The sequence below is a fragment of the Festucalex cinctus genome, chromosome 1, assembly GCF_051991245.1.
Source record: "Festucalex cinctus isolate MCC-2025b chromosome 1, RoL_Fcin_1.0, whole genome shotgun sequence".
NCBI lineage: Eukaryota > Metazoa > Chordata > Actinopteri > Syngnathiformes > Syngnathidae > Festucalex > Festucalex cinctus.
In genome coordinates, this window is record NC_135411.1 from 40571895 (window position 1) to 40594586 (window position 22692).

At 39.8% G+C, this 22692-nt stretch overlaps 2 protein-coding genes across 5 annotated transcripts; both read left to right on the top strand.

Moving 5' to 3' along the window:
- Window positions 1–22: 22 nt before the first annotated feature.
- Window positions 23–10508, top strand: LOC144028393 (annexin A13-like). 4 transcript variants are annotated; one of them, XM_077535641.1, is made up of 12 exons: window positions 23–172; window positions 1094–1319; window positions 2335–2410; window positions 3809–3903; window positions 3977–4147; window positions 6455–6488; window positions 7706–7785; window positions 8189–8257; window positions 8822–8923; window positions 9015–9090; window positions 9232–9344; window positions 9496–10508. In XM_077535641.1, exons 2-12 carry the CDS (start codon window positions 1305–1307, stop codon window positions 9613–9615), a joined length of 951 nt encoding a protein of 316 aa, XP_077391767.1. In that variant the 5' UTR covers window positions 23–172; window positions 1094–1304; the 3' UTR covers window positions 9616–10508. The 4 variants fall into 4 exon arrangements, with proteins under 4 accessions (XP_077391767.1, XP_077391770.1, XP_077391769.1 ...); XM_077535644.1 differs by having other exon boundaries at window positions 3980–4147; XM_077535643.1 differs by having other exon boundaries at window positions 97–172; window positions 1097–1319.
- Window positions 10509–13309: 2801 nt separating this feature from the next.
- On the top strand, window positions 13310–22692 carry LOC144028439 (annexin A13-like). The gene is made up of 11 exons (XM_077535646.1): window positions 13310–13476; window positions 14017–14092; window positions 14492–14586; window positions 14664–14834; window positions 16213–16246; window positions 18432–18511; window positions 18925–18993; window positions 20428–20529; window positions 20622–20697; window positions 21984–22096; window positions 22283–22692. The coding sequence occupies exons 1-11, from the start codon at window positions 13462–13464 to the stop codon at window positions 22400–22402; spliced, it is 951 nt and encodes a 316-aa protein (XP_077391772.1). The 5' UTR covers window positions 13310–13461; the 3' UTR covers window positions 22403–22692.

The window sequence follows — 22692 nt, forward strand, 5'->3', positions numbered from 1 at the left end:
TGGGCTAGAAGTGTGCTTTTATGTCTCCCGTCACATTCATGTGAAGCTAATTAATGCTGAGCTCATTAGTTGCACCTGTTGTCCTTTCCGTCTGGCGTGTGCCATATGCTCCTCAACCAATCAACTCCTTCACGTGCTGCTCACCATAGGACGTGATTGTTGTTCCATTCGTGTAAGTTTTTGTACCTGGTGTTATGAAGGTTTATGTGCTCTGTTTGTGATGTGTTTGGTCATAATTAGACATACCATGCTCAAGTTGGCTTTGGGATGTTTTTTATTTATTTATTTTTTTAAATACGTTTACTCTTCCGACATGCGTGGAGTTCCGTTCTCACGTGGTCCTTCAATAACACACACTAACGCAGTTAGTGTGTCATACACCGAAATGAAATGAAAACCTATAGTGGTAATTCTGCGCGTGCCAAATTTGTCCCCGACCCCACGTTGTGAACTACTCGGTTCTCAATCGTAGTGCGTGGCACACCGTGGGAGATCAATTGGTCTGATTTGCTCTAGCTGTCAATGATCAATAGTGACAGACAAAATCTTCTTATCGACGATGGATTTACTGAAGGTACAATACTTTTTTTTTTTTTTTTTTTTTTTTTTTTGACAATTGTGACCTAATGAAATGTTAAAGTTTTTTTGGGGTGAAATTTCAGGATTAATTGAAACGTTAATTTATCACAGACCTACATCATTGGCTGCCTTCGTATCTGCGTCGTATTTTGGTCCGTGGTTATCCCATTTGACTTGTGTGAAAATGACTCCCAGATATTACCCAGGGAAAAATGTGATTTTGTGAAATCTGTTTTCCTTTATTTTCTGAGCAATTTGTTTTTGATCACCCCCACCCTGAACGTTACATTTCAAAGCAATTTTAGAAGGAGGGGGGGGGCAAAAAATACAATTTTGGAACACATGGTGCAACACTGTCATCTTGTGGAACAACAGAACGACGTCATGAATCTTAATAATGACAAAACAATTAGCCCAATGGGCTACCATGATAATTATGTTGCAGCTTTAGCCATTGGTTGAAAACTACATGAAGTGCACTGTTTTGTTTTTGTTTTTTGTTTTCCTCTAATAGAAGTGGTGACGTCAGTCCCGCAGTAGCTACCGGACAGGGCTGTTCTCTGCAGGACTTGGCACTCCTTTTCAGCATCATCGTCTTCATCATCTTCATCACATCCTCCACACACTGGGCAGCATATCACACGCGTCATCCGAACACAAAACAAACACACTCATAACCTTTCCTGTTGTGTTTTTGCAACAACACACACTTTTCCGGAAGCATCATGGGCAACGTGCAGGTAAGAAAACTAACTATATTCAGTCAGAATTGATTGTGGACGTCATTCTTTTCAGGTTTTTAGCACTTATGTACAGTACATCTTTTTAAAACGAATGTGCATGTTATGTAGCTGTATGTGGGTCAAACATTTTGTCGTCTTTTCAAGAGGGCGCTGTTGAGGAGGGTTACGTCATTTCCCTTCCAAACGACGCACTTTTTCCACCAAACGACCAGGCCCGAATTGTAAACTTTGTGCGTATTTAAATTGAAACAAAATTTATTTTCCATGAGGGGCAATATGTGCTCCACTTATTCATCGGCATCTGGAGCAATGTTTTGCTGTTTTGTTTTTGTCTTAGATCAGCATTATACTACATCAGTCACAATTTATGTAAATCAAGTCATCTGTATTTATACAGCAAAATATGGTTGTAGTAAGTCCTTTTAGTGATCATCTTCTTTTATGACTTGTTTAAAAAAAAAAAAAAAAAAAAAAAGCACATTTCTTGCAAAGAGAACAAATAGACGCTCACCATAAGGATGCAAGCAGCAGTCATTTGAAATTTGTGAGATGGGCTAATCAATAATGCTGCACTGTATGAATGGAGGAGAGGAGTTGGGTGGATGCTCCTGGCAATGACTCAGCAACACACAGGCTTCACCGCAGTCTGCAAGCGGCCTGCATGTCACGCCCATGGCCAGACCTCCTCTGGTTCCAAATGGGATAAGACATTAGAGATGGTTTAAAAACTAAAAGGGAACGATGTTGGGAAGGGATCATTATGAGTTAAAATAATTTCACTTTTTGTGCAGTTGTAGACCAATGTGCATTACAATAAATACTGTGACATGAATGTCGTCTTGGTAAATCCACAATTTGTGTACATGGTATATTGGACGATATCTTAAAAAATAAATAAATAAATAAAAATAATAATAATAAAAATAAATCCCCATGAAGTTTTTTTTGTTTTGTTTTTTTAAATGCAAGTGAGACATTTTTCACTGTTCCTGTCTACATTTCTCATTTCTAGCCTACAGTCGTCCCATTTGAGGACTTTGATGTTACAGCTGACATAAAGGCTATTCGACAAGCATGTAAAGGTTTAGGTGAGTATTTCTTATAGTGTTCATTTATTTTTAACGCATATCTTTTAGGACGCTGGGTTCTGCAGAACAAGCATGTAAAAGTGTTAAAAATAGAAAAATCACTTAAATTCAAGGCGAGCTCAATAGTTGTCTTTTCCTGTTGCACCTATTGTCCACCCTCACTGCAACCGCCCTGGAAATTCTGTTTTGATTAGGGGGAGAAGCCACACCTGAGTGAAGCATCATGTCATTACAAGCATGTACAAAGGATTTTTTTTTTTCATTTCATTTCATTTGTTTATTTTAAAAAATGGGACATAACATATTAATGAGCATTTGCAAATGTAAATATGTCTAGGATTATAGCCGTTTGACTAATTTGCATCACTTGTCCCATCGGCAGGAAGGTGCCCAAAGTGGGGAGAGGATAGAGTAAAAGCAATTAAAAAAAAAAAAAAAAAAAGAGGAAAAAATAAAAGAATAATACATAAAATGCGTAGTTGTATTACATTTCTATCCCAAAAAAACAGTGCCAATCACACACTACTAAGGATTACATTGCAGGCAGCTGGAAAACTTTTATTCAATGTTATGTTGACAGATCTGCTTTGCATATAGCCATGCTCTCAGACGCTTAGAAAATAATGATATATTTATATTTCTCGTATTGTACTTGGTATGTAGTTCCACGATTGTGATGAGCCATAGGAGAAGGTAGCTTGAACAAAAGCAGTTTTCCTGAGTAGCAATTTACAGTCACCCCGAGAGCCAGCTCTGGTTGAGCTATTAGTTCCTCTGAACAAACTGTAATAATGGTGGTGGAGCTTTATCATGGAAAACTTTGTAAACAAGGACACAAACAGTATATTTTACAATGTTTTCCCAGTTCAAAAGGCCATACTTTTTCAGGATATGACAATGATGTTTTCTTTTCTTTTCTTTGTTTTTTTGTCAAGTACTTTTAGGGCTTGTTTATAGACAGTTTCTACAGATTTTAATCTTGTTACACAAGATGTTGTCCATCTTGACATACAATACAGCATATGTAATGCAATCATTGAATCAAAGTAGAGCTTAGCTGTCTCAAATGTTAAATTATTTCTAATAAATCTAAAATTAGACAAGTTAAACTTCATTCTGTTCAGTCAAAATCAAAAATGACTCCTAAATATTTCAAGTTTTGCTCATCTCAATGTTCTTATTTTGATTACTAGCATTACTCTCTTTTTGTAAAATACATACACACAGTCTTTAATAACTTGAGATGTAATTGTGAGCTCTCTAGCCATTGGATGTAAAATATATCACAAAATTGGAAAGTACATTTTCAAGGACAAAAGTGATCTTAGTGAGGCCCTCTTCTGTGTAGGTACTTGGACAAACAAATTTGCTCTAAAACTGCAAATGTGCTCCTTTCAGGAACAGATGAAGAAGCCATTATTCAAATCCTGGCCAATCGCTCGGCAGTCCAACGTCTGGAAATCAAGCAAGCGTATTTTGAAAAGTACGATGATGTGAGTACCTGCCTTTATCTTGTCATCCATGTCAGCATCAGCGCATCGTGCTACAGTATGTCTGATCATTCAGGAGTTAGAGGAGGTCCTGAAAAAGGAGCTGACTGGCAGCTTTGAGAACGCCATTATGGCCATGTTGGACCCTCCTAATGTCTATTTCGCCAAGGAGCTGAGGAAGGCCATGAAGGGGGCGGGCACAGATGAAGCCGTGCTGGTGGAAATCCTGTGCACGGCTAATAATGAGGTATGTCAAAATATGCTTTAAAAAAATAACAATTATTAAAAATAACTGGAAACCACTGCAGACGATGCACTGATCCGCCTGTCTACCCCAAGCACACAGAAGTGGGATTATAATAATTTGCAGTAACTTTAACTTAGGACCAGTTGTAAATTGCTCAATAAGTTTTTTTTGCTCTTGTTCAAGTAGAGTTTATAGGAGGTGTCAAATTATTACAGCTAGGAGATTCTCCTGCAAAAACTTTAATAGATCCATCTATCCATTTTCTCCCGCTTATCCGAGGTCGGCTCGCGGGGGCAGCAGCTTTAGGAGGGAAACCCAGACCTCCCTCTCCCCAGCTATCTCAACCAGCTCCTCCGGCGGGATCCCAAGGCGTTCCCAGGCTAGCCGAGAGACATAGTCTCTCCAGGATGTCCTGGGTCGTCCCCGGGGCCTCCCGCTGGTGCGACATGCCCAGAACACCTCTCCAGGGAGGCGTCCAGGAGGCATCCGAACCACTTAAACTGGTTCCTCTCACCGCGGAGGAGCAGTGGCTCGACTCTGATTCCCTCTCGGATGACCGAACTTCTCACCATACACTTGGGGCAGGATCCCATCCCTGACCCGGAGAGGACATACCACCCTTTTCCAACTGAGGACCATGGTCTCAGGTTTGGCGGTGCTGATCTTCATCCCAACCGCTTCACACTCGGCTGCGAACCTGTCCAGTGAGAGTTGGAGATCCCAGCTTGATGAAGCCAACAGCACCACATCATCTGCAAAAAGCAGTGATGCAATGATGAGGCCACCAAACCGGACCTCCTCAACGCCTCGGCTGCGCCTAGAAATTCTGTCCATAAAAGTTATGAACAGAATTGATGACAAAGGGCAGCCTTGGTGGAGTCCAACTCTCACCGGAAATGAATCCGGTAATGCGGACCAAATTTTGACACTTGTTGTATAGGGACCGAACAGCCCGTATCAGGGGGCTCTGTACCCCGTACTCCCGAAGCAGCCCCCACAGGACTCCCTGAGGGAGCCTCAACAAAGGAGGCGCGGAACATGGCTTCACTCGGACTTAATGTCCCCCGCCTCCCCTGGGACAAGGGAGAAGCTCTGCCGGAGGTAGGAGTTGAAACTCTTTCTGACAGGGGATTCTGCCAATCGTTCCCAGCAGACCCTCACAATACGTTTGGGTCTGCCAGGTCGTACTGGCATCTTCCCCCACCATCGGAGCCAACACACCACCAGGTGGTGATCAGTTGACAGCTCCGCCCCTCTCTTCACCCGAGTGTCCAAAACATGCGGCCGCAAATCCGATGACACGACTACAAAGTCGATCACCGAACTGCGGCCTAGGGTGTCCTGGTGCCAAGTGCACATATGGACACCCTTGTGTTTGAACATGGTGTTCGTTATGGAAAATCCTTGACGAGAACAGAAGTCCAAGAACAGAACACCGCTTGGGTTCTGATCGGGAGGGCCTTTCCTCCCATTCACAGCCCTCCAGGTCTCAGTGTCATTGCCCACGTGAGCGTTGAAGTCCCCCAGCAGAACGAGCGAGTCCCCGGGCGGAGCACTCTCCAGCACACCCTCCAAGGTCTCCAAAAAGGGTGGGTTACTCTGAGCTGTTGTTTGGTGCATATATGCACAAACAGTCAGGACCCGTACCCCCACCCGAAGGCGGAGGGAGGCTTCCCTCTCGTCTACCGGGATGAACCCCAACGTACTGGCGCCGAGCCGGGGGGCAATAAGTATGCCCACACACTTTAATAGATCAGCACAGATTTTTGCTTTGGTGTGGGGGAAAAGGTCATTCATGCACAGAACATATTCAATGTAGGTGCAAATACAGAGTCTTAGGCAAGGCAAGTTTATTTGTATAGCACATTTCATACACAAGACAACTCAATGTGCTTTACACAAGGAAAGACATCACATAAGCATCAACAAGCACTTAGTCTTGTATTCGTATTTTAAATCTTCATTACAATGTTAACATATGCAAGGGTGTGATTTCTCAACATTTCTTATGCACTCATGTCAGTTAGATGTTGGTAAAATAACATCTTTTTAAACATGGTCTCTTGGCAAGCAAGTACTGTATTGCAACTGTGAATGCACTTAATGCATAATGCATCCTGTTAAAAATAGCTGCAGAATAGAGTAATCCCAATTCAAACCAAATGGGTTGACAATATTCCATAGCACAAACCACAAAAGAACAAATGGTTCAAGTACATTCTTCAAAAAGATTACTGGACTCTTGGCACTTTTCATCTTTCTGATGAACTCTTCTGTCTTTTTTTTTTTTTTTTTTTCCCCTATCAGGACATCATCAGTTACAAAGAGGCCTATGCCCAGGGTAAGTTTTTTTTTTTTTTTTTTTTTTTTTTTTTTTTTTTTTTTTTTTTTTTTTTTTTTTATGAAATGAATTGTTCATACATTCAAATAACAAGACACCGTTTATGTGGAGGCATGATGCTGTAGCCTATAAAAAGTTATATATAAAAGATACTGGCAAAGTTTCAAATCACGATTAGATGACGTCAGTGAGGAAAATAAATCTTTAAAGCAGCAAGGCGACAGTTGAGATTGAAAGTTTGCATATACTTGGAGTATGTAAACTTTTGAGTGCTGTGGTGCAATGGTGAGGAAAAAGGCTTAATGCCCATAAAATAAAAAATACCGTGGCAATTGTTCTGACATTTTCAGAGGTTGAAGTTGACATGAGGAGAGATGTGCATATTATTTATTAGTAATATTCTACGTAGCCCCACTAGTCTAAACATGTTATTCTGGTTAATATTGAGTTTGTGGAATATGAATTGAGCAACAAAATCCACCTCTGTTTTTAGCTCTTGGGGTGGCCATTTTGACATAGACTGACACCTCAAGTTGCTCAGGGTTCAGGTCATGCTCAATCACGGCTCAGCTTGCGAATGTCTTGTGGCAAAACACAGAAGACGGGTGAGCCGCGATTGGTTGTTGCCGGTCCCGTGAGCAACTGAGAGTTTGTAGTGATTAGAACATAATTCACCCAAGGAACCTTGGCACGAAGGAGGAGTTGGAGGGGATGAAAGGATAAAAGAACAAAATGTTGGTAGGTCTGTGAGCCTCGCGCAGCGGTTGTTGCTGTTAAACGCTGAGAAGCTGATGTCAATAAATCGCCGGTCTTTGGCTCCGGACTTCAACACTCTGCCTCCGACTCCCGTCGCTACTCGCTACAAGCTCATTTTCAGTCAACAGCAAGTGGCAAAATGGCCGCCTCGTGGACTCCGGGTGGAGGAGTGGAACCGTCACTTTCCTTTGATGCCGGTCGGTGTGTGTTCACTTCCCCATGTTAGACGATGTTAGTTTGTGTGTGGGGGTGTGTTTGTGTGTGTGGCCAAAAAAAAAAAAAAAAGGCCGCCTCGTGAAATAGATAAAACGGGTGGATTTTGCTGCTTTATTCATATTCCACAAACTCAAATGCTGTGTTTAGACTAGCGGGGGCGCATATTATTGTAACCAAATTTTTTTGGGGTTGACTTCCTGTTTTAATAAGAATAAAGTGTAGAAGAAGTCATTGTATCTGTGTAGTGCATGAACGTGACCTGGAGGCTGACATTGAAGACGACACCAGTGGAGACGTGAGGAACCTCCTTATGTCACTCCTGCAGGTAAACGCATGTGATTCACCTAATCATGGAATAGTTGTTTCTAAAAGAGTTGTCAAAATGGATGAGAAGGGAGAATTAGAATTGCCTTTTCCCTGAGAGAACTTTCATACAATAGCTTTGCTTGCTTTTATTCGCCTACTGAGATATTTAGCGACACACCACATCATTGTTGTGCCTGCATACCATCTCCAGCCCACCCTTTCCCTTCCCCTTGTGAAAATGACAAAAACAGCATGACTCGTATTCAAATCTTATCCATTGAGCTGCAGCTTCCAAATATGCCCTTTATTTGTCGATTGAAGATGATTATGATCCCACCAAATATGTAAGGATACTAATATGATCCATCGCTTTGGCTTTTCTACTCCTCACGAAATCTCTTTATCATGAAACCTGTCTACAGGCGAGCAGAGATGAAGGCTACGAGGTGGATGAGGGCTTAGCTGAACAGGACGCTGCGTCTTTGTTTGAGGTACATTGTGCCCCGTGTTAAGAATACACAATCACCTTTTTCATAATCCATCTTGCATATATTGTATGTAACATTTTGTTTGCACTGCTTGAATAAATTAAAGAGAAAGTAAGAAGTAGTCTTGGGGTTACAGTCAATGCAACCTTGAGTAATGTCCACCATTACTCTTATTAGAAGTTTCAACTGCTCAGCTCTGGTAAATATTTTAGTTCTGAAAAACTAATAGAGGGCCCAACCGAGTGTTGGCACATGCAGCCTGTAGGCAGTGAGTCTCCCAACTCTAACCTAGTGGTACGCCGGCTCCTTCTAGTGGTACGAGAGAATCACAGAATTAAATGTGCATACTGGACATAACGTTACAGTGGCATAAACTTTCTTTGAGCATAGTACAGTACAATTCAGTTGTATTCAACTTTTACATACATTTGAATGTAATCTTAAAGCACTGATTCCGCACCAACAAAAAGTGCTTGAACTACAAGCACTATAAGCCAAATCCGTGAAATGAGCTCCATATGGAAATGAATGGTTTCCTGCAGTCATTTGTTTGTAACCACCCACCAGGCAGGAGAAGGCATGTTTGGCACAGACGAGTCCACCTTTAGCTACATCCTCGTACACAGGAACTACATGCAGCTTCAGGCCACGTTTAAAGCCTATGAGGCAGTAAGTAGCGAACACTCACATTCTGGAGCAGGGTCTGACTATGTCATCATTGCTGTCAGTAAAATGTTACATTTGTGTCTTTTGACGAAAGCTATCGGGGACAGATATTTTGGACACGATTGACTCTGAGGCTACAGGAACTCTGAAGGACTGCTACGTCACTCTAGGTATGTCAGTAACAAGGTGATGATTAATTTTAAAGACCAGACGTGCAACTTTGCAAACACAATCATATTAATGATATTTTATCTGTTAAGTATAAAATATGACAATGGTGATGCTAACTCGTATTTGTGTTTGTTGTATAGTTCGGTGCGCAAAGAACCCTCAGCTATACTTCGCACGACGCCTAAATGCTGCTATGAAGGGACTCGGGACCGATGAGGACACACTCATCCGCATGATCGTGGGTCGCTCAGAGGTGTGTGTGTGTGTGTTTGTGAACATATTGGCTACCCACGGTGGCGTCACGTGAACAAGTACAAAGTTGCATGTTCGAGTCGCACTCATGCTTCTGCCATAGTAATGTAGTATTATGACTTCTTTGTGTTGACGGCACAATTATCCACCAGATTGACCTGGAGACGGTGAAGGACTTGTACCTGGAAAAGTATGATGTCACCTTAAAAGATGCCCTGGATGGCGAGTGCGGCGGAGAATTCAAACGTCTCCTCCTGGAGATCTTGCACTGAAACACTTTTCTTGCTCTTGCTGGCCTTATTTAACAAAGTTGTGTATCTTCCTCTCTACCTCCTTTAAGCACCACATCTGTTTCACTCATCACCATCCTCCTAGATTTCACATCCTGTACTCTTTTATTAGCTTGCTGTCTGTTGACGTACGCTCGTGTGTCGTTGCAGCATGGACCAAAAAGCAAAAGATGTTGCCACATGTTAACTGCCATTTAATGTCTCTAATATCCAGAGGAAGGTTTCATACTGCCGGAATTCTATATACAGTACATCTATGAATCATCTAGCTTTTGGCAACTTTGATGGACAAGGAACTATAATATAATTACAGAAACCATTTGTGTACAAGTACAGTAATTTCTGTATGTCTTATTTGCAGAATGCATTTGAAACTCATTACTCAGTGTCACTATCCGCGTAAAAGGCACTTTATTTTTGCTGCGTTACAAAAGTAGCGCAATTTGCCTCAAAGATGTCTTTCATGGGTATGCAAACGTTTGGCTGCTAGCAACAGTCAACACAAGTGCCGACTGACCACATTAGACAGGGCGATTAACAGTCACGTCACCTCAACTGTTTAGGTGCACGGTGTGTTTTACAATTTTCAGATAGTTTCTCACTTTCTAATTTAATGCACTAACAATGGAGAATGTGTGCTTTTAGGATGGGTAGACACTGCTAGTAACCCTGAACAAGACTTGAAGAATGTCCTCACTGATGTCTATGTATGCAATTGAATGTTAATCTAAAACGATAGTGGCTACTGTAATAGACTGTTGCATTGTCATATACTAAATTAACTTACTGGACCATATGAGGTATGTTGGCATATTCTATTGTTATGGAAAGTGTTATAGAGAAACAAGGAAATAAAACCACAACTAAAAATTTAATGTTGTTTTCTTTGCACCCTATAGATGGCAGTATTGCTGTTAAAATGGATCACTGTATTTATTTATTTTTTACTTTTATGAAAGTACACAATGTGAAAACAGATTTATTCATATCTCCAATTGATACTTTTCATGTTTGGGAAGTAAATAGAATTCTTTGTGTGCCTCTTGAGCACAACCTTCATAGTGGTCTGTCATTGCCATAATCATTCAACAACTTGGATGTCAAAACAACCCTTTTTATTAGCTCAAAACAAATATAAACATCTAGTTAGGTTTTAGGTGCATATTAGTGTCCTCTTATTTATACAGTAGTCTACTTTAGCGATGACTCTCCTTCAATATCTAGTGAAGCTTCATCCTATTATTGGCAAAAACCATTAACTTCGTTGTTTTGTTTTTTTTTTAACTTTTTAACAGGCCAACTCTATAAAGCAGTTTGAAACAAGCATTGTTACTACTTCTTCAAAAAGTAGTATAGCCACGGAGGACCCGCCAAAAATTTGTTTCCAGCTGAAAGGGAAGATAAAACCAACCGATAAGGGTGTGGAGACTGTGAAGTGCAAGTTGCATGTTACAGAGGCTCAAATTACCAGTCAAGTCACAATTGACACTGTTCACTCTAGAAATGTAAGTTGTGGACAGTCCTTAACCTGGACAGTAAACATCCGTGTGACTTTTACTCTTCCAGGCTATGCTCCATGTCGTGTGCTAAGCACGCTTTAGCACATTTTCGGAGACCAACCCCCCACACGGAATGACATCAAACCGGACGTGCTGAGGATTTTACTCTGAACAGAATTGGCGCAGTATTTGGGATAGAAGACGGTCTTTTCTTGCCCATTACGTCAGCATCTCCCATTCAAGCGAATGACGGCAGCTGTCGTTTGCGCACGGCACACGTCATCTCAATCACGTGACCAGGATAATGGCGTTCACCACAGTATGTTCTTATTTTGATACTTAATCGGTTTAAAAGAAAATTCAGGCAATAAGATGCCAGATATATTTGTACTTTTATTCATTATGCACAATGCCTAATCCAATACAGTACTGAAAAATGAGTTATAAGTCTTGCATCGCTTTAAAAATAAAATACTTAATTGTACAAGTAAATATAATTAATATTAAAGGAAGAACAAGTGAAGTATCAAATTAATGACAAAAAAAATCAAAAAGTCAGTTATTTTTGACAATTTATTTAGTTTACAGTACCATGTTCTTAAACCACTAAGCAGTAACACGCTTCTGTAAAAGTGCAACGTGCCACAAAATAATTTTGAAAAGCAAATAAGGAAAAAAATGTCTTCAATAATGACACACCTGCTGCTCGCCTTTTGCTTTTATGCTTTTCCATCCCCGTGTGACGTTCTATGACTGCTTTGCCCGGATTGCTCATGTCCACATCACACCGGCAAAGCGTGCAGAACCCGTGAAACGAGTCTCTACTGCTTTTGGCCAGGAAATTGTACTCTTTCGTCCATTCAATATTAAAACATGTCCAGCGTTGTGACATTTTTGCTAGCACTGCCTTTTTGTTGCTGTCAAAGATGATGGCGAGGATATGACATAGATAGCCACATGTGGACCTTTGTTTACATTTATTGAACCAATTATATACGAGATTTTTAACTGAAAGCACTCTTGGCCAATAACAGACCACTTGTGACAAACGTGAGGCTTGGCTGATGTTGGGACACATGAACATCAACTGTGGCTCATTTTCTTTAAAAAGGAGAACAAACCAGCATCCTGCTTATGGTTGCGCAGGACACATCACTGAAAATTAGGACTGACCTTCCTAAATCAGGACACCAGGCACACTATTTTTGCTGAAGCACCCCAAAAAGTGAGCTAAATACGCGTGGTCTTGTGTCTCCAAAATGAAAATTGAGATAATATATTCTAATTCTACACTTAATTCCCCTTTCAAATGTTAAGATGTTTCAATAAATTTTAATAGTGGCAGGATGAAATCCCTGATATTGAGAAAAATGTGTTTACATTTTTAGGCATGTACATCTTTTAAAAGTTCATAGTAACCAGTACCCTAGAAAAAAAGGTATTCATCCCACACTTTCAGGAAGTGTGGGAAAGTCAATTCCAATAGTAGGTAAGGGCATCATCCAATACTTTAGGGTTAGTATGTTTATATTTTACTATATGTTGAAATTTTACTATTACAGCCCTTTTCTCCTTTATTACATTTTGCGTAGCCTACTCACTGACTTCCCACGCAATTTTTGGGGCGGGAAGTACCCCCTAACCACTACTATCTACCAGCCACCCCGTTCCACCCACTCTTTGTAGCACGGTTCCCCTAAATCTCTGATCCTAGAATTGCCTCTGGTCTGCAGCACACACGAGTTGGAAGCGAGTTGGAAATGCCGGATCCCACTCGATGAGGCGAATTAGATGTTTTTAAAGGCCTAATCGTATCAACTCCGAACGTTCATCTTTCGTAAACAAATCTAACAGCATAACTTGAGGACCTCCTACAAGAATTACGAGATCTCGCAAGATGGGACATTACGACAATTAAGCCTCAGAAGCGAAACACTTTTCAATGGAACACCTTGGAAACACATAGGCTATGAGTTGAAATTGTACTTTATCGAAATTGTAGAAATATCACTTTTATTTAGCGAAAAACCTTAATGGAAATCTAGCTACTCATAACCTTCATGTTGTGTTTTTGCAACAACACACTCTACTGTTCCAGACCATCAATGTGCAGGTAAGAGAACTGGATTAGTATTGACAGGACAGGACAGGGCAGGGCAGGGCTGTTCTCTCTGCAGGACTTGGCACTCCTTCTCAGCGTCATCTTCGTCATATCTTCAACACATGATCCTCCACACACAGTGCAGCACACCACACGCGTCATACGAACACACGACAAACGCACTCCTCACCTTTCTTGTTGTGTTTTTGCAACAAGTTCCGGACCATCATGGGCAACGTGCAGGTAAGAGCACTTGGTAAGATATGACGTCATTCTTTTCAAGTTTATGGCACTTTTATATACATCTATTTCTTTTCATCGATATGGGTCAAAACATAGTCTGTTTTTTTTTTGGCGCTTTTCAAGAGGGCGCTGTTGAGGTTCACGTCATTCCCTTTCAAACGACGCACCTTTTTCCACTAGCCCCGAATTGCAAACTTTGTACGTACTTAAATTGAAATTATTGAACTTGGGAAGGCAGTGTAATCTATAAACGCATCATTATGAGTTGAAATAATTTCACTTTTTTGTGCAGTTGCACCCATGTGCATTACAACACAATTCTGCATTTGAAATACTGTATTGTGACATGAATCTCTCTCAATGAATGTCAGATTTGTAAATCCACAATTTCTGTACATGTATATTGGATGTTATAAAATGAAAAACGAAATCCAGATGAAAAGTTTTATTTATTTATTTATTTTTACAGCTTCCCGTAATTGTTTTCTTGCTGTTCATAGAGACATTTTCACTGTTCCTGTCTACATTTCTCATTTCTAGCCAACAGTCGTCCCATTGAAGGACTTTGACGTGACAGCTGACATAAAGGCAATTCGAGAAGCATGTAAAGGTTTTGGTGAGTTTATTTCTTGTGTCGATCATTCATTAACGCATATGTCAGATTTCTTCTCGGGAGCTGAGTTCGGAGCAAACATCAGGTGTTAAAATGAGAAAAATGACTTAAATTCAAGGCTAGCTGGGTAGTTGTCTGTTCCTGTTTCACCTGTTGTAGGCTACACCCTCACTGCAACTGTCATACACTGGAAATTCTGGTTTGGTTAGGCCAGACACCACACCTGAGTCAATACAAGCATGTACAATATGTAATGATGTAAAATAGACCACACAATTAGAAAAAGTACATTTTCAAGGACAAAAGTGATCTTGGTGAGGCCCTTTTCTGTGTAGGTGTTTTGACAAACAGATGAATTTTGTAAAATGTTTTGCTCTAAAACTGCAAATGTGCTCCTTTCAGGCACAGATAAAGAAACCATCATTCAAATCCTGGCCAATCGCTCGGCAAGCCAACGTCTGGAAATCAAGCAGGCGTATTCTGCAAAGTACGATGATGTGAGTACCCGCCCTTCCTCATCTTGCCCTTTGTGTCGACATCAGCTCATCGTGCCACAATATGTCTGATCATTTAGGAGTTAGAGGAGGTCCTGAAAAAGGAGTTGAGTGGCAGCTTTGAGAAAGCCATTACGGCCATGTTGGTCCCTTCTAATGTCTATTTCGCCAAGCAGCTGAGGAAGGCCATGAAGGGGGCGGGCACAGATGAACCCGTGCTGGTGGAAATCCTGTGCACGGCTACTAATAAGGTATGTCAAAATATGCTGAAATCGCTTCCCAGCAAAGCTCTAATCCAAGACTATTACTTGCTTGCTGTGGAGGACCAAAAATGCAAAAATAAAAAATATATATAAATAAAAGTGAAAATAAAAATGGGTCTCAAATATATTTAAAAAAATAAATAAAATATGTATAAATGGAAATAAAAACAAATACACAAAATAAAAGTAAAAATGAAAAAAAAATGAGACTCAAAAAATAAAAATATAAAAATAAATGTGGAAATAAATACAAAAATAATATATAAATATATTTCAATATCAATCAATGCTCTCATATTTATTTATTTCATGATGCAGACGCTGTCAGCATGAAATTCGTCATGAAATGTTATTCAAATGAGGGGGCGGTCCTAAGCATTTATTGATTGATTGATTTTTTTTACTTTACTTTTTATTCTTCATACTTGCTACACACCAACAAATAACTTTAAAGGTACCATCCGACATTTTTCCCTTGCCATTTGTAAACACATTCAAAACTGACGCTATAGGAAGCTGAGGACAGCAGCCAACCGGGAATGAGTGTGAAAGCAGTCCACCAATCAGGAGTGGGGTTTTGCACAGACAAATTTGTATATGGAGACAAGACACAGGAATCAAATCCCTAACACGTTTGCAGAAACAGTCCACCAATAAGGAGAGGGCGTTTGCACAGCGAGATTTGAATATGCCACTGATAGTATCTTGCCTTGGTGGCTTAGCTGTAAGGAAGACGTTGAGTCTCCGACTAGAAACGCCGCCGGACAGTCCAAAAGAAATCCTTCAGTCTATACTTTTCATCTAAACCACAAGCACATAGAAGTGGGATTTTAATAATTTGTAGTAACTTTAAGTCAGGAAGAAGTTACTGCTCAACAGCATTATAAAAGTTTGTTCAAAAATTTTATTTGTTATATTTCCTTCTCTTTTTTCCAGTCTACAGGAGGTAGCAAACAATTACCTCAAGCAAAACAATTAGATGACCGCTGATTTTTGCTTTGGAGTGGGGAAAAGGTCATTAATACACAGAACACATTCAATTTCGGTGTAATTGCAGAATCTTGATTGATTTCTCAACATTTCTCAGGCACTCATGTTGGTAAAATAACATCTTTCAGAGGACAATATGGTTACTTGGGAAGCAAATATTGCAATTGTGAATGCATTTGTTGCATAATGCATGCTGTTAAAAATAGCTCCAAAATAGAGTAATCCCAATTCAAACCAAATGAATTAATTGGTTGCAATATTCCCAGCACAAACCCCAAAAGAACAGATGGTGAGAGAACATTCTCCAAAAAGATTACAATAGACTTGGACTCTTGGCAGCTTTCATGTTTCTGATGAAATCTTTTCCCCTTATCAGGACATCATCGGTTACAAAGAGGCCTATGCCCAGGGTAAGTTCTCTACTTTAATGAATTGATCAGCCATTCAAATAGCAAGACACAATTTATTTGGATGCATGATGTTGTAGCCTATAGACAAGTTTTTGCCAACCCCCCGCCCCCCCTATTTTTTATTATTTTTTTAAAGATCTTGAACATGTCTATTCCAATTTGCAGCAACGAGTGACAAAGCTCCAAATCACGATTAGGGGATCTCCGTCAGGAAAATAAATCTTGAATGTAGCATGTTTACAGTTGAGCTTGAAAATGTACATAGACTAAGGGCAGTGGTGTCCAAACTCGGTCCTCGTGCGACGGAGTCCGACACACCTGAAGCTCATCAGCAAGCTCTGCATAAGCCTGATAATGATCCTGTTCGTTGGAGCAGTGAAAAGTGACACAGCGAGATTGCCCCCAAAATCAGAGCTATAAACAGATGAAATAAGCTGAAACAATACATGAAAATGACCTCGTGAATGACAGAAAAGCAAAAAGCAACAGAGTTCTCGCTCAAATTAGCCTGGATCATCAGTAAGCACAAGAAACTATTTCATGATGCATGATCATTTTGCTAACAAAAAAAAAGGACATTTTTTTGCTTTTGAGGTGTATGTAAACATTTGAACTCCCAAGACACTTGATCCTCCTTTAGTTAAAATTATTGTTTATGTAACTGAGTATTACCAAGCAAGAAAGAATCAGTACGATACTGAAAATAAATGTTTTTGTGCCTTTCAATAATGTCTAATTATTACTGTACAGTACACCCAGCCACAAACTGCATAGCGGAGAGGCAATTTGAGCAAAAATTGAGCGAATTGTGCACTTTGTGTTGAAAAAACACAGACTACAGGCGGTTTAGGAGTTCCTGGTGAACGTAATTGTATCCATGATTTTCTGCTACAGGGAATTCAGGTATTGCCTTTAGCCGACAGAGGGCGCACTCTCCTCTCCCGAAAAGGGCCTGGACTCGCTCTTAAACTAACCATTTGATAGTCGTGCTAAGTCAACAAACAAATTCCGGTTGGATTAGTATTTTAATATGACATCATTGGGGGTTTGGGGGGATATTTCCCGGAAAATTAATACAATTTGACCTAAATAGTAAAAGGAGAAGACTTCAATTGTGCTTTATCTACACCATAGGGCATCAAAAATGTTTTACAAAACAACTTTCAATCATTTGAAAACTCAGAGCAGCAGACGCATTGCTGCTGATTCTACCTACAGAAGAGTTGTCCGTTTAAGTTTCAAATGGCTTAGCTCAAGGAGAATCTTGCATTGCATTGTGGCCAACCGTTGCATGGCTTAACTTGCATGCAGCTTGGAGGCCAAAGAGCATAGACACCAGAGAGCAAGCCTTGTCCTGTTGCTGTCACACATGTAGCCGCCATCTTGGGTGTGTTTGGCTCCAATAAGTTCATAATAAATCATTGAATTCTTAACAGAGGCGGATCGGTTTGTTAAAAACAGAAGACATGCAGTTATGATACATAAGTGTATGTAAACTTTTCAAGCACAACTGTAGTATTACTCTAGGATCGTTCGGGAGTGATAGTGTTATGAATGTGTTTCTAAATCCTATCAATCCACAAATGTTCCCTGGGATCAAGTATAAATTTGTTGTTCCCGTTCTGTATCATTTTTTGCAAGGATAAAGAAATTTTACATAAATAGCATATTTATTTAGGGGAAGTCATCCCACATGTTTTCTTTACTATAATATGTTTTCTGTATGTAGCCACATTAGTCTAAACACGGTATTCTGATTGATATAATGTTTATGGAATATGAATTAAGCAGCAAAATCCACCCAATATTTTGGGGCGACCATTTTCACTTGGCGTCGACTGACTGACACCACAGTTGCTCAGGGCTCAAGACCAATCACGTCTCAGCTTGCGAATGTCGCATGGCCAAACTCAGAAGACAGCTGAGCCATGATTGGATGTTACCGGCACAGTGAGCAACTGTGATGTCATTTTCAGTTGACAGCAAGTGGCAAAATGGCCTCCCTGTGAAATAGATAAAGTGGGTGGCTTTTGCTGCTGTATTCATATTCCATAAACACTGTATGAATCAGAATGATGTGTTTAGATTAGTGGGGGCGCATACAACATGTTACTGTAATCAAAAAATTTTGGGTTGACTTTGCCTTGAAGAATAAAGTGTAGAAGAAGTCATTGTATCTTTGTAGTGCATGAACGTGACCTGCTGGCTGACATTGAAGACGACACCAGTGGAGACGTGAGGAACCTCCTTACGTCACTCGTGCAGGTAAATGCATGTGATTCACCTAATCATGGAATAGTTGTGTTTCAAAAAGAGTTGTCAAAATGGATGAGAAGGGAGAATTAGAATTGCCTTTTCCCTGAGAGAACTTTCATACAATAGTTTTGCTTGCTTTTATTCGCCTACTGAGATATTTAGCGACACACCACATCATTGTTGTGCCTGCATACGATCTCCAGCCCACCCTTTCCCTTCCCCTTGTAGAAAATGACAAACACAGCATGATGATTCATATTCAAATCTTATCCATTGAGCTGCAGCTTCCAAATATGCTATTTAATAATGTTGTTGTAAGATGATTATCATGCCACCAAATATGTGAGGATATGTGATCCATCGCTTTGGCTTTTCCACTTCTCACAAAATCTCTTTATCTTCATCGTGAAACATGTCTGCAGGAGAAAAGAGATGAAGGCTACGAGGTGGATGAGAGCCGAGCTAAACAGGATGCTGCGTCTTTGTTTGAGGTACATTGTGAAACGTGTTGAGAATACACAGTCATCTTTTTCATTGTTGTGTGCTGAGAGGTTGGATCCAAATGCAGACACAAGTAAGATTGTATCTATTTATTAACATTGAGAAGCAGAACCTATGAGAGCTGCGCACAGGAACAGTTGAGCAATAATCCAGCAAAATAAACACAATTCTCAGACCCTTAAATAGACAGTCAATCAATCTCATTGGTTGTGGCTAGAGATGTGAGTACTAGTACTGACATGGAATTCTCTGATTGGCTGTTGACTTCGTAATTACAGATAGTTCCCGACAACAACAAACATCATATAGCATAAAAGATCCCTGACAAACATAGAACCTAAAACTAGTTGAAACTGGATGCTGTTACATCAATACCAAAACAGACACGTAACGGGTCGTGAACTCTGGCGCACGGTCATGAACTCTACTCAGACTTAACCCAGGCATGACCCCAGACATGAGACAAGACCCAAACATTAGTCCTGCATGACTCGAGTCATGACATTCATATTGTATCTTGAAGTCACAAAGTGACTGAAGTGTTGGTGCATGTAAACGCAGTATGGTTGGTAAGACCTTCTCCCAATACAGATTAAGTTTTGCTGCTTTTGTTCAGGAAAACTGCAAGGAAATGTCTTATTTACAGTGAGGAATAATGCTCTCATCACTGGCCAATTCATTAGGAACACTGCACTGACAATTTTGTTAAATTAGTATCATCAATGCGTGTGTGTGTGTGTGTGTGTGGGTGTGTGTGGTGACACCCTAAAAACATATTGGTCAAATCTACAAAAAAAAATAAAAAATAAAAGCAGATGTTTGCGACTGTGCAAATTCTGAGATTTATATCATTTTAAATTAAACTCAACTCAACTTTATTTATAAAGCACTTTAAGAACAGGCATTGCTGTATACAAAGTGCTGTACATAAACAGAAATATCAGTTTTGCAGTAAACAAGAACAAAGCACACATTTTGAAGTGCAATACAAGTTGGGGGTTTTTTCAAGTAAATACATTTTACATCAGTAAATAAATAAGAAGTAGGCAAGTGAATAAAGAGATAAATAAATACATAAATAGGTAGACTAAAACTCATACACACCACAAAACAAGATATTCAAGCGATTAATGGAGTATCAAAATAATTGTAAATTAATATCAACAATTGACTAGTCAAATAATCGTTGCAACACTACACCGAATCGTTATCCTACAGAATCGAACCATATCATTTTAAAATTGAACCATCCTTGTATTGCACCCTATAAAATAAGTTATCAGTTGATTATAATGTGTTCATGGAACAAACTAAATTTTTGTTTATGCATAAAGAAAACCCCTGATTTGAAGATGTTAACGCCATGAATCATTATTTTGAGTGAAATGAATGGTTTCCCGCTCTCATTTGTAACCACCCACCAGGCAGGAGAAGGCATGTTTGGCACGGATGAGTGCACCTTCAGCCACATCCTCACACACAGGAACTACAAGCAGCTTCAGGCCACATTTAAAGCCTATGAGGCAGTAAGTAGTGAACACTCCCATTCTGGAGCAGGGTCTGACTTTTATGTCAATGCTATGTCAGGAAAATGTCCCATTTTTGTCTTTCAATCAAGTTATCAGGGAGAGATATTTTGGAGACGCTTGACTCTGAGTCTCGAGGAACTCTAAAGGACTGCTACATCACTCTAGGTATGTACGTAACAGTGTTGGGCACGTTACCCTAAAAAGTAATTGTTATAGTTACACATTACTTATTATATAAAGTAAATCACTTAGCAATGGAGTTACTGTTTTGTAAAAGTAAGTAGTTACTCAACAAAGTATTATGTGATATTTTCTGTTGTCTGGTGTAATACAAAAACATACACCTAGCCTCTGAGATTACTGGAGAGTGAGAAGAAAAGACAACTGATTTTGTATTTCCTGGCTAACAACCAATCAGTGAGCTATTGTCACCAACAGCAATTTGCATAAAAAGCAAAATGACAGAAAAATGCCTTAATACTCAACCTTTTTAATCATTTTTTTTTACTTGTTTGTTCCCACCTGCATCATGAATGTGTTGAGCAAGATTGTGCACACTTGATGCTTTTCACTTAATGAAACCATGACTGTGGACCGCACAACAAACAGTCACCTCACAGCCATGTTTATTTACTTGTCATGATGTGATGACAATGAGTTTGACAGTTTGGTTATATCCTGAGAGTAACCGTCACACTTTTCACACTTGCTAGGATGTTGAAATGTGACACAATGCGGGTGGTGATATAGCGGTATGTTTATTGCATAACATGATGCGTTACAACAATGGAGTTCCACAAAATCAACTCCATTAGCAATGTAACGCCATTATTCCCAACACTGGTAATAATGGTGCATTATCATGACTAATTTTAAAAACGTGAAACTTTTCAAATACAATCACATTAACTCATTTCTTTTCAAAAATATATTTTAAAAAAAAGTAAAAATGTATTAATACATTTATTTTTTGTTTTTTCTTTCTGCTAGAGCATACAAAAAGGCTTTGATGTAGCATCTGACCTGAAGAGGTTGCTTAAAGCAGTGATATTTATTACAAAAAAACGGTCAGCAGGTGGCAGCAGAGTATAAGAGATCATCCAAGGCCATGTTGCAACAAGCTCTTTTTGCCATTGTTTTCACCAGGAATGTGAATAATGATGAAACTTAGCTATATTCTAATGCTAATTGCTGCAAAACGGAAACAGACACAAATGTACTTTTTTTTTTCCGAGGAAAGAGGAGACTCTAATTTTTCTTTTGGTAGGTTTTTATAGAAATAGAACACAATATTCTGTGGGTCTTGCAAAATCAGTCAAAATCCTGTAAAACTGCCGGGAGCAAATGGGTTTGCTTCAGTCAAAACGTCTGGGATTGAATGAATTAAACATCTTATATCTATCTGTTAAGAATAAAATTGTTACTGACTTGTATGTGTGTGTGGTGTATAGTTCGGTGCGCCAAGAACCCTGAGCTATACTTCGCACGACGCCTGCATGATGCGATGAAGGGATTCGGCACTGATGAGGACACACTCATCAGCATCATTGTGGGTCGCTCAGAGGTACGAGTGTTTCTGTAAACATATTATTGGTCAACCACAGTTGTGTCACGTGAATAAGTATAAAGTTGTATGTTTATTATGCAGTTAAGTTGATTAGCGCTCATGCTACTGGACATCGTAATGTATAGTAATAGTACGACTTGCTGCTTTACGTCTATGTGTTTTGACGGCACAATTATCCACCAGATTGACCTGGGAACGGTGAAGGAGCAGTACCTGCAAAAGTATGATGTCACCTTAAAAGAGGACCTGGATGACGAGTGTGGCGGAGACTTCAAACGTCTCCTCCTGGAGATCTTGCACTGAAACACTTTGCTTGCTCTTGGTGGCCTTATTAAACAAAGTCACGTATCTTCCTCTCTACCTCCTTTAAGCACCACATCTGTTTCACTCATCACCATCCTTCTAGATTTCACATCCTGTACTCTTATTAGCTTGCTGTCTGTTGACATACGCTCGTGTGTCTTTGCAGCATAGACCAAAAAGCAAAAGATGTTGCCACAAGTTAAATGCCATTTAACCCCTTCAGACCAATAGATGGTTGCAGTGCACATGACATATTTGCATGTCTAAACTAATAAAACGCATAATTCGGA

What these genes read in the sequence shown, in the direction of transcription:
- LOC144028393 (XM_077535641.1), top strand. An exon ending in ATTTTGAAAAGTACGATGAT is followed by an intron (nt 3,904 to 3,976) that starts GTGAGTACCTGC and finishes CTGATCATTCAG; the next exon opens with GAGTTAGAGGAGGTCCTGAA. An exon ending in TGTGCACGGCTAATAATGAG is followed by an intron (nt 4,148 to 6,454) that starts GTATGTCAAAAT and finishes TTCCCCTATCAG; the next exon opens with GACATCATCAGTTACAAAGA.
- LOC144028439 (XM_077535646.1), top strand. An exon ending in AGAAGCATGTAAAGGTTTTG is followed by an intron (nt 14,093 to 14,491) that starts GTGAGTTTATTT and finishes TGCTCCTTTCAG; the next exon opens with GCACAGATAAAGAAACCATC. An exon ending in GGACTGCTACATCACTCTAG is followed by an intron (nt 20,698 to 21,983) that starts GTATGTACGTAA and finishes TGTGGTGTATAG; the next exon opens with TTCGGTGCGCCAAGAACCCT.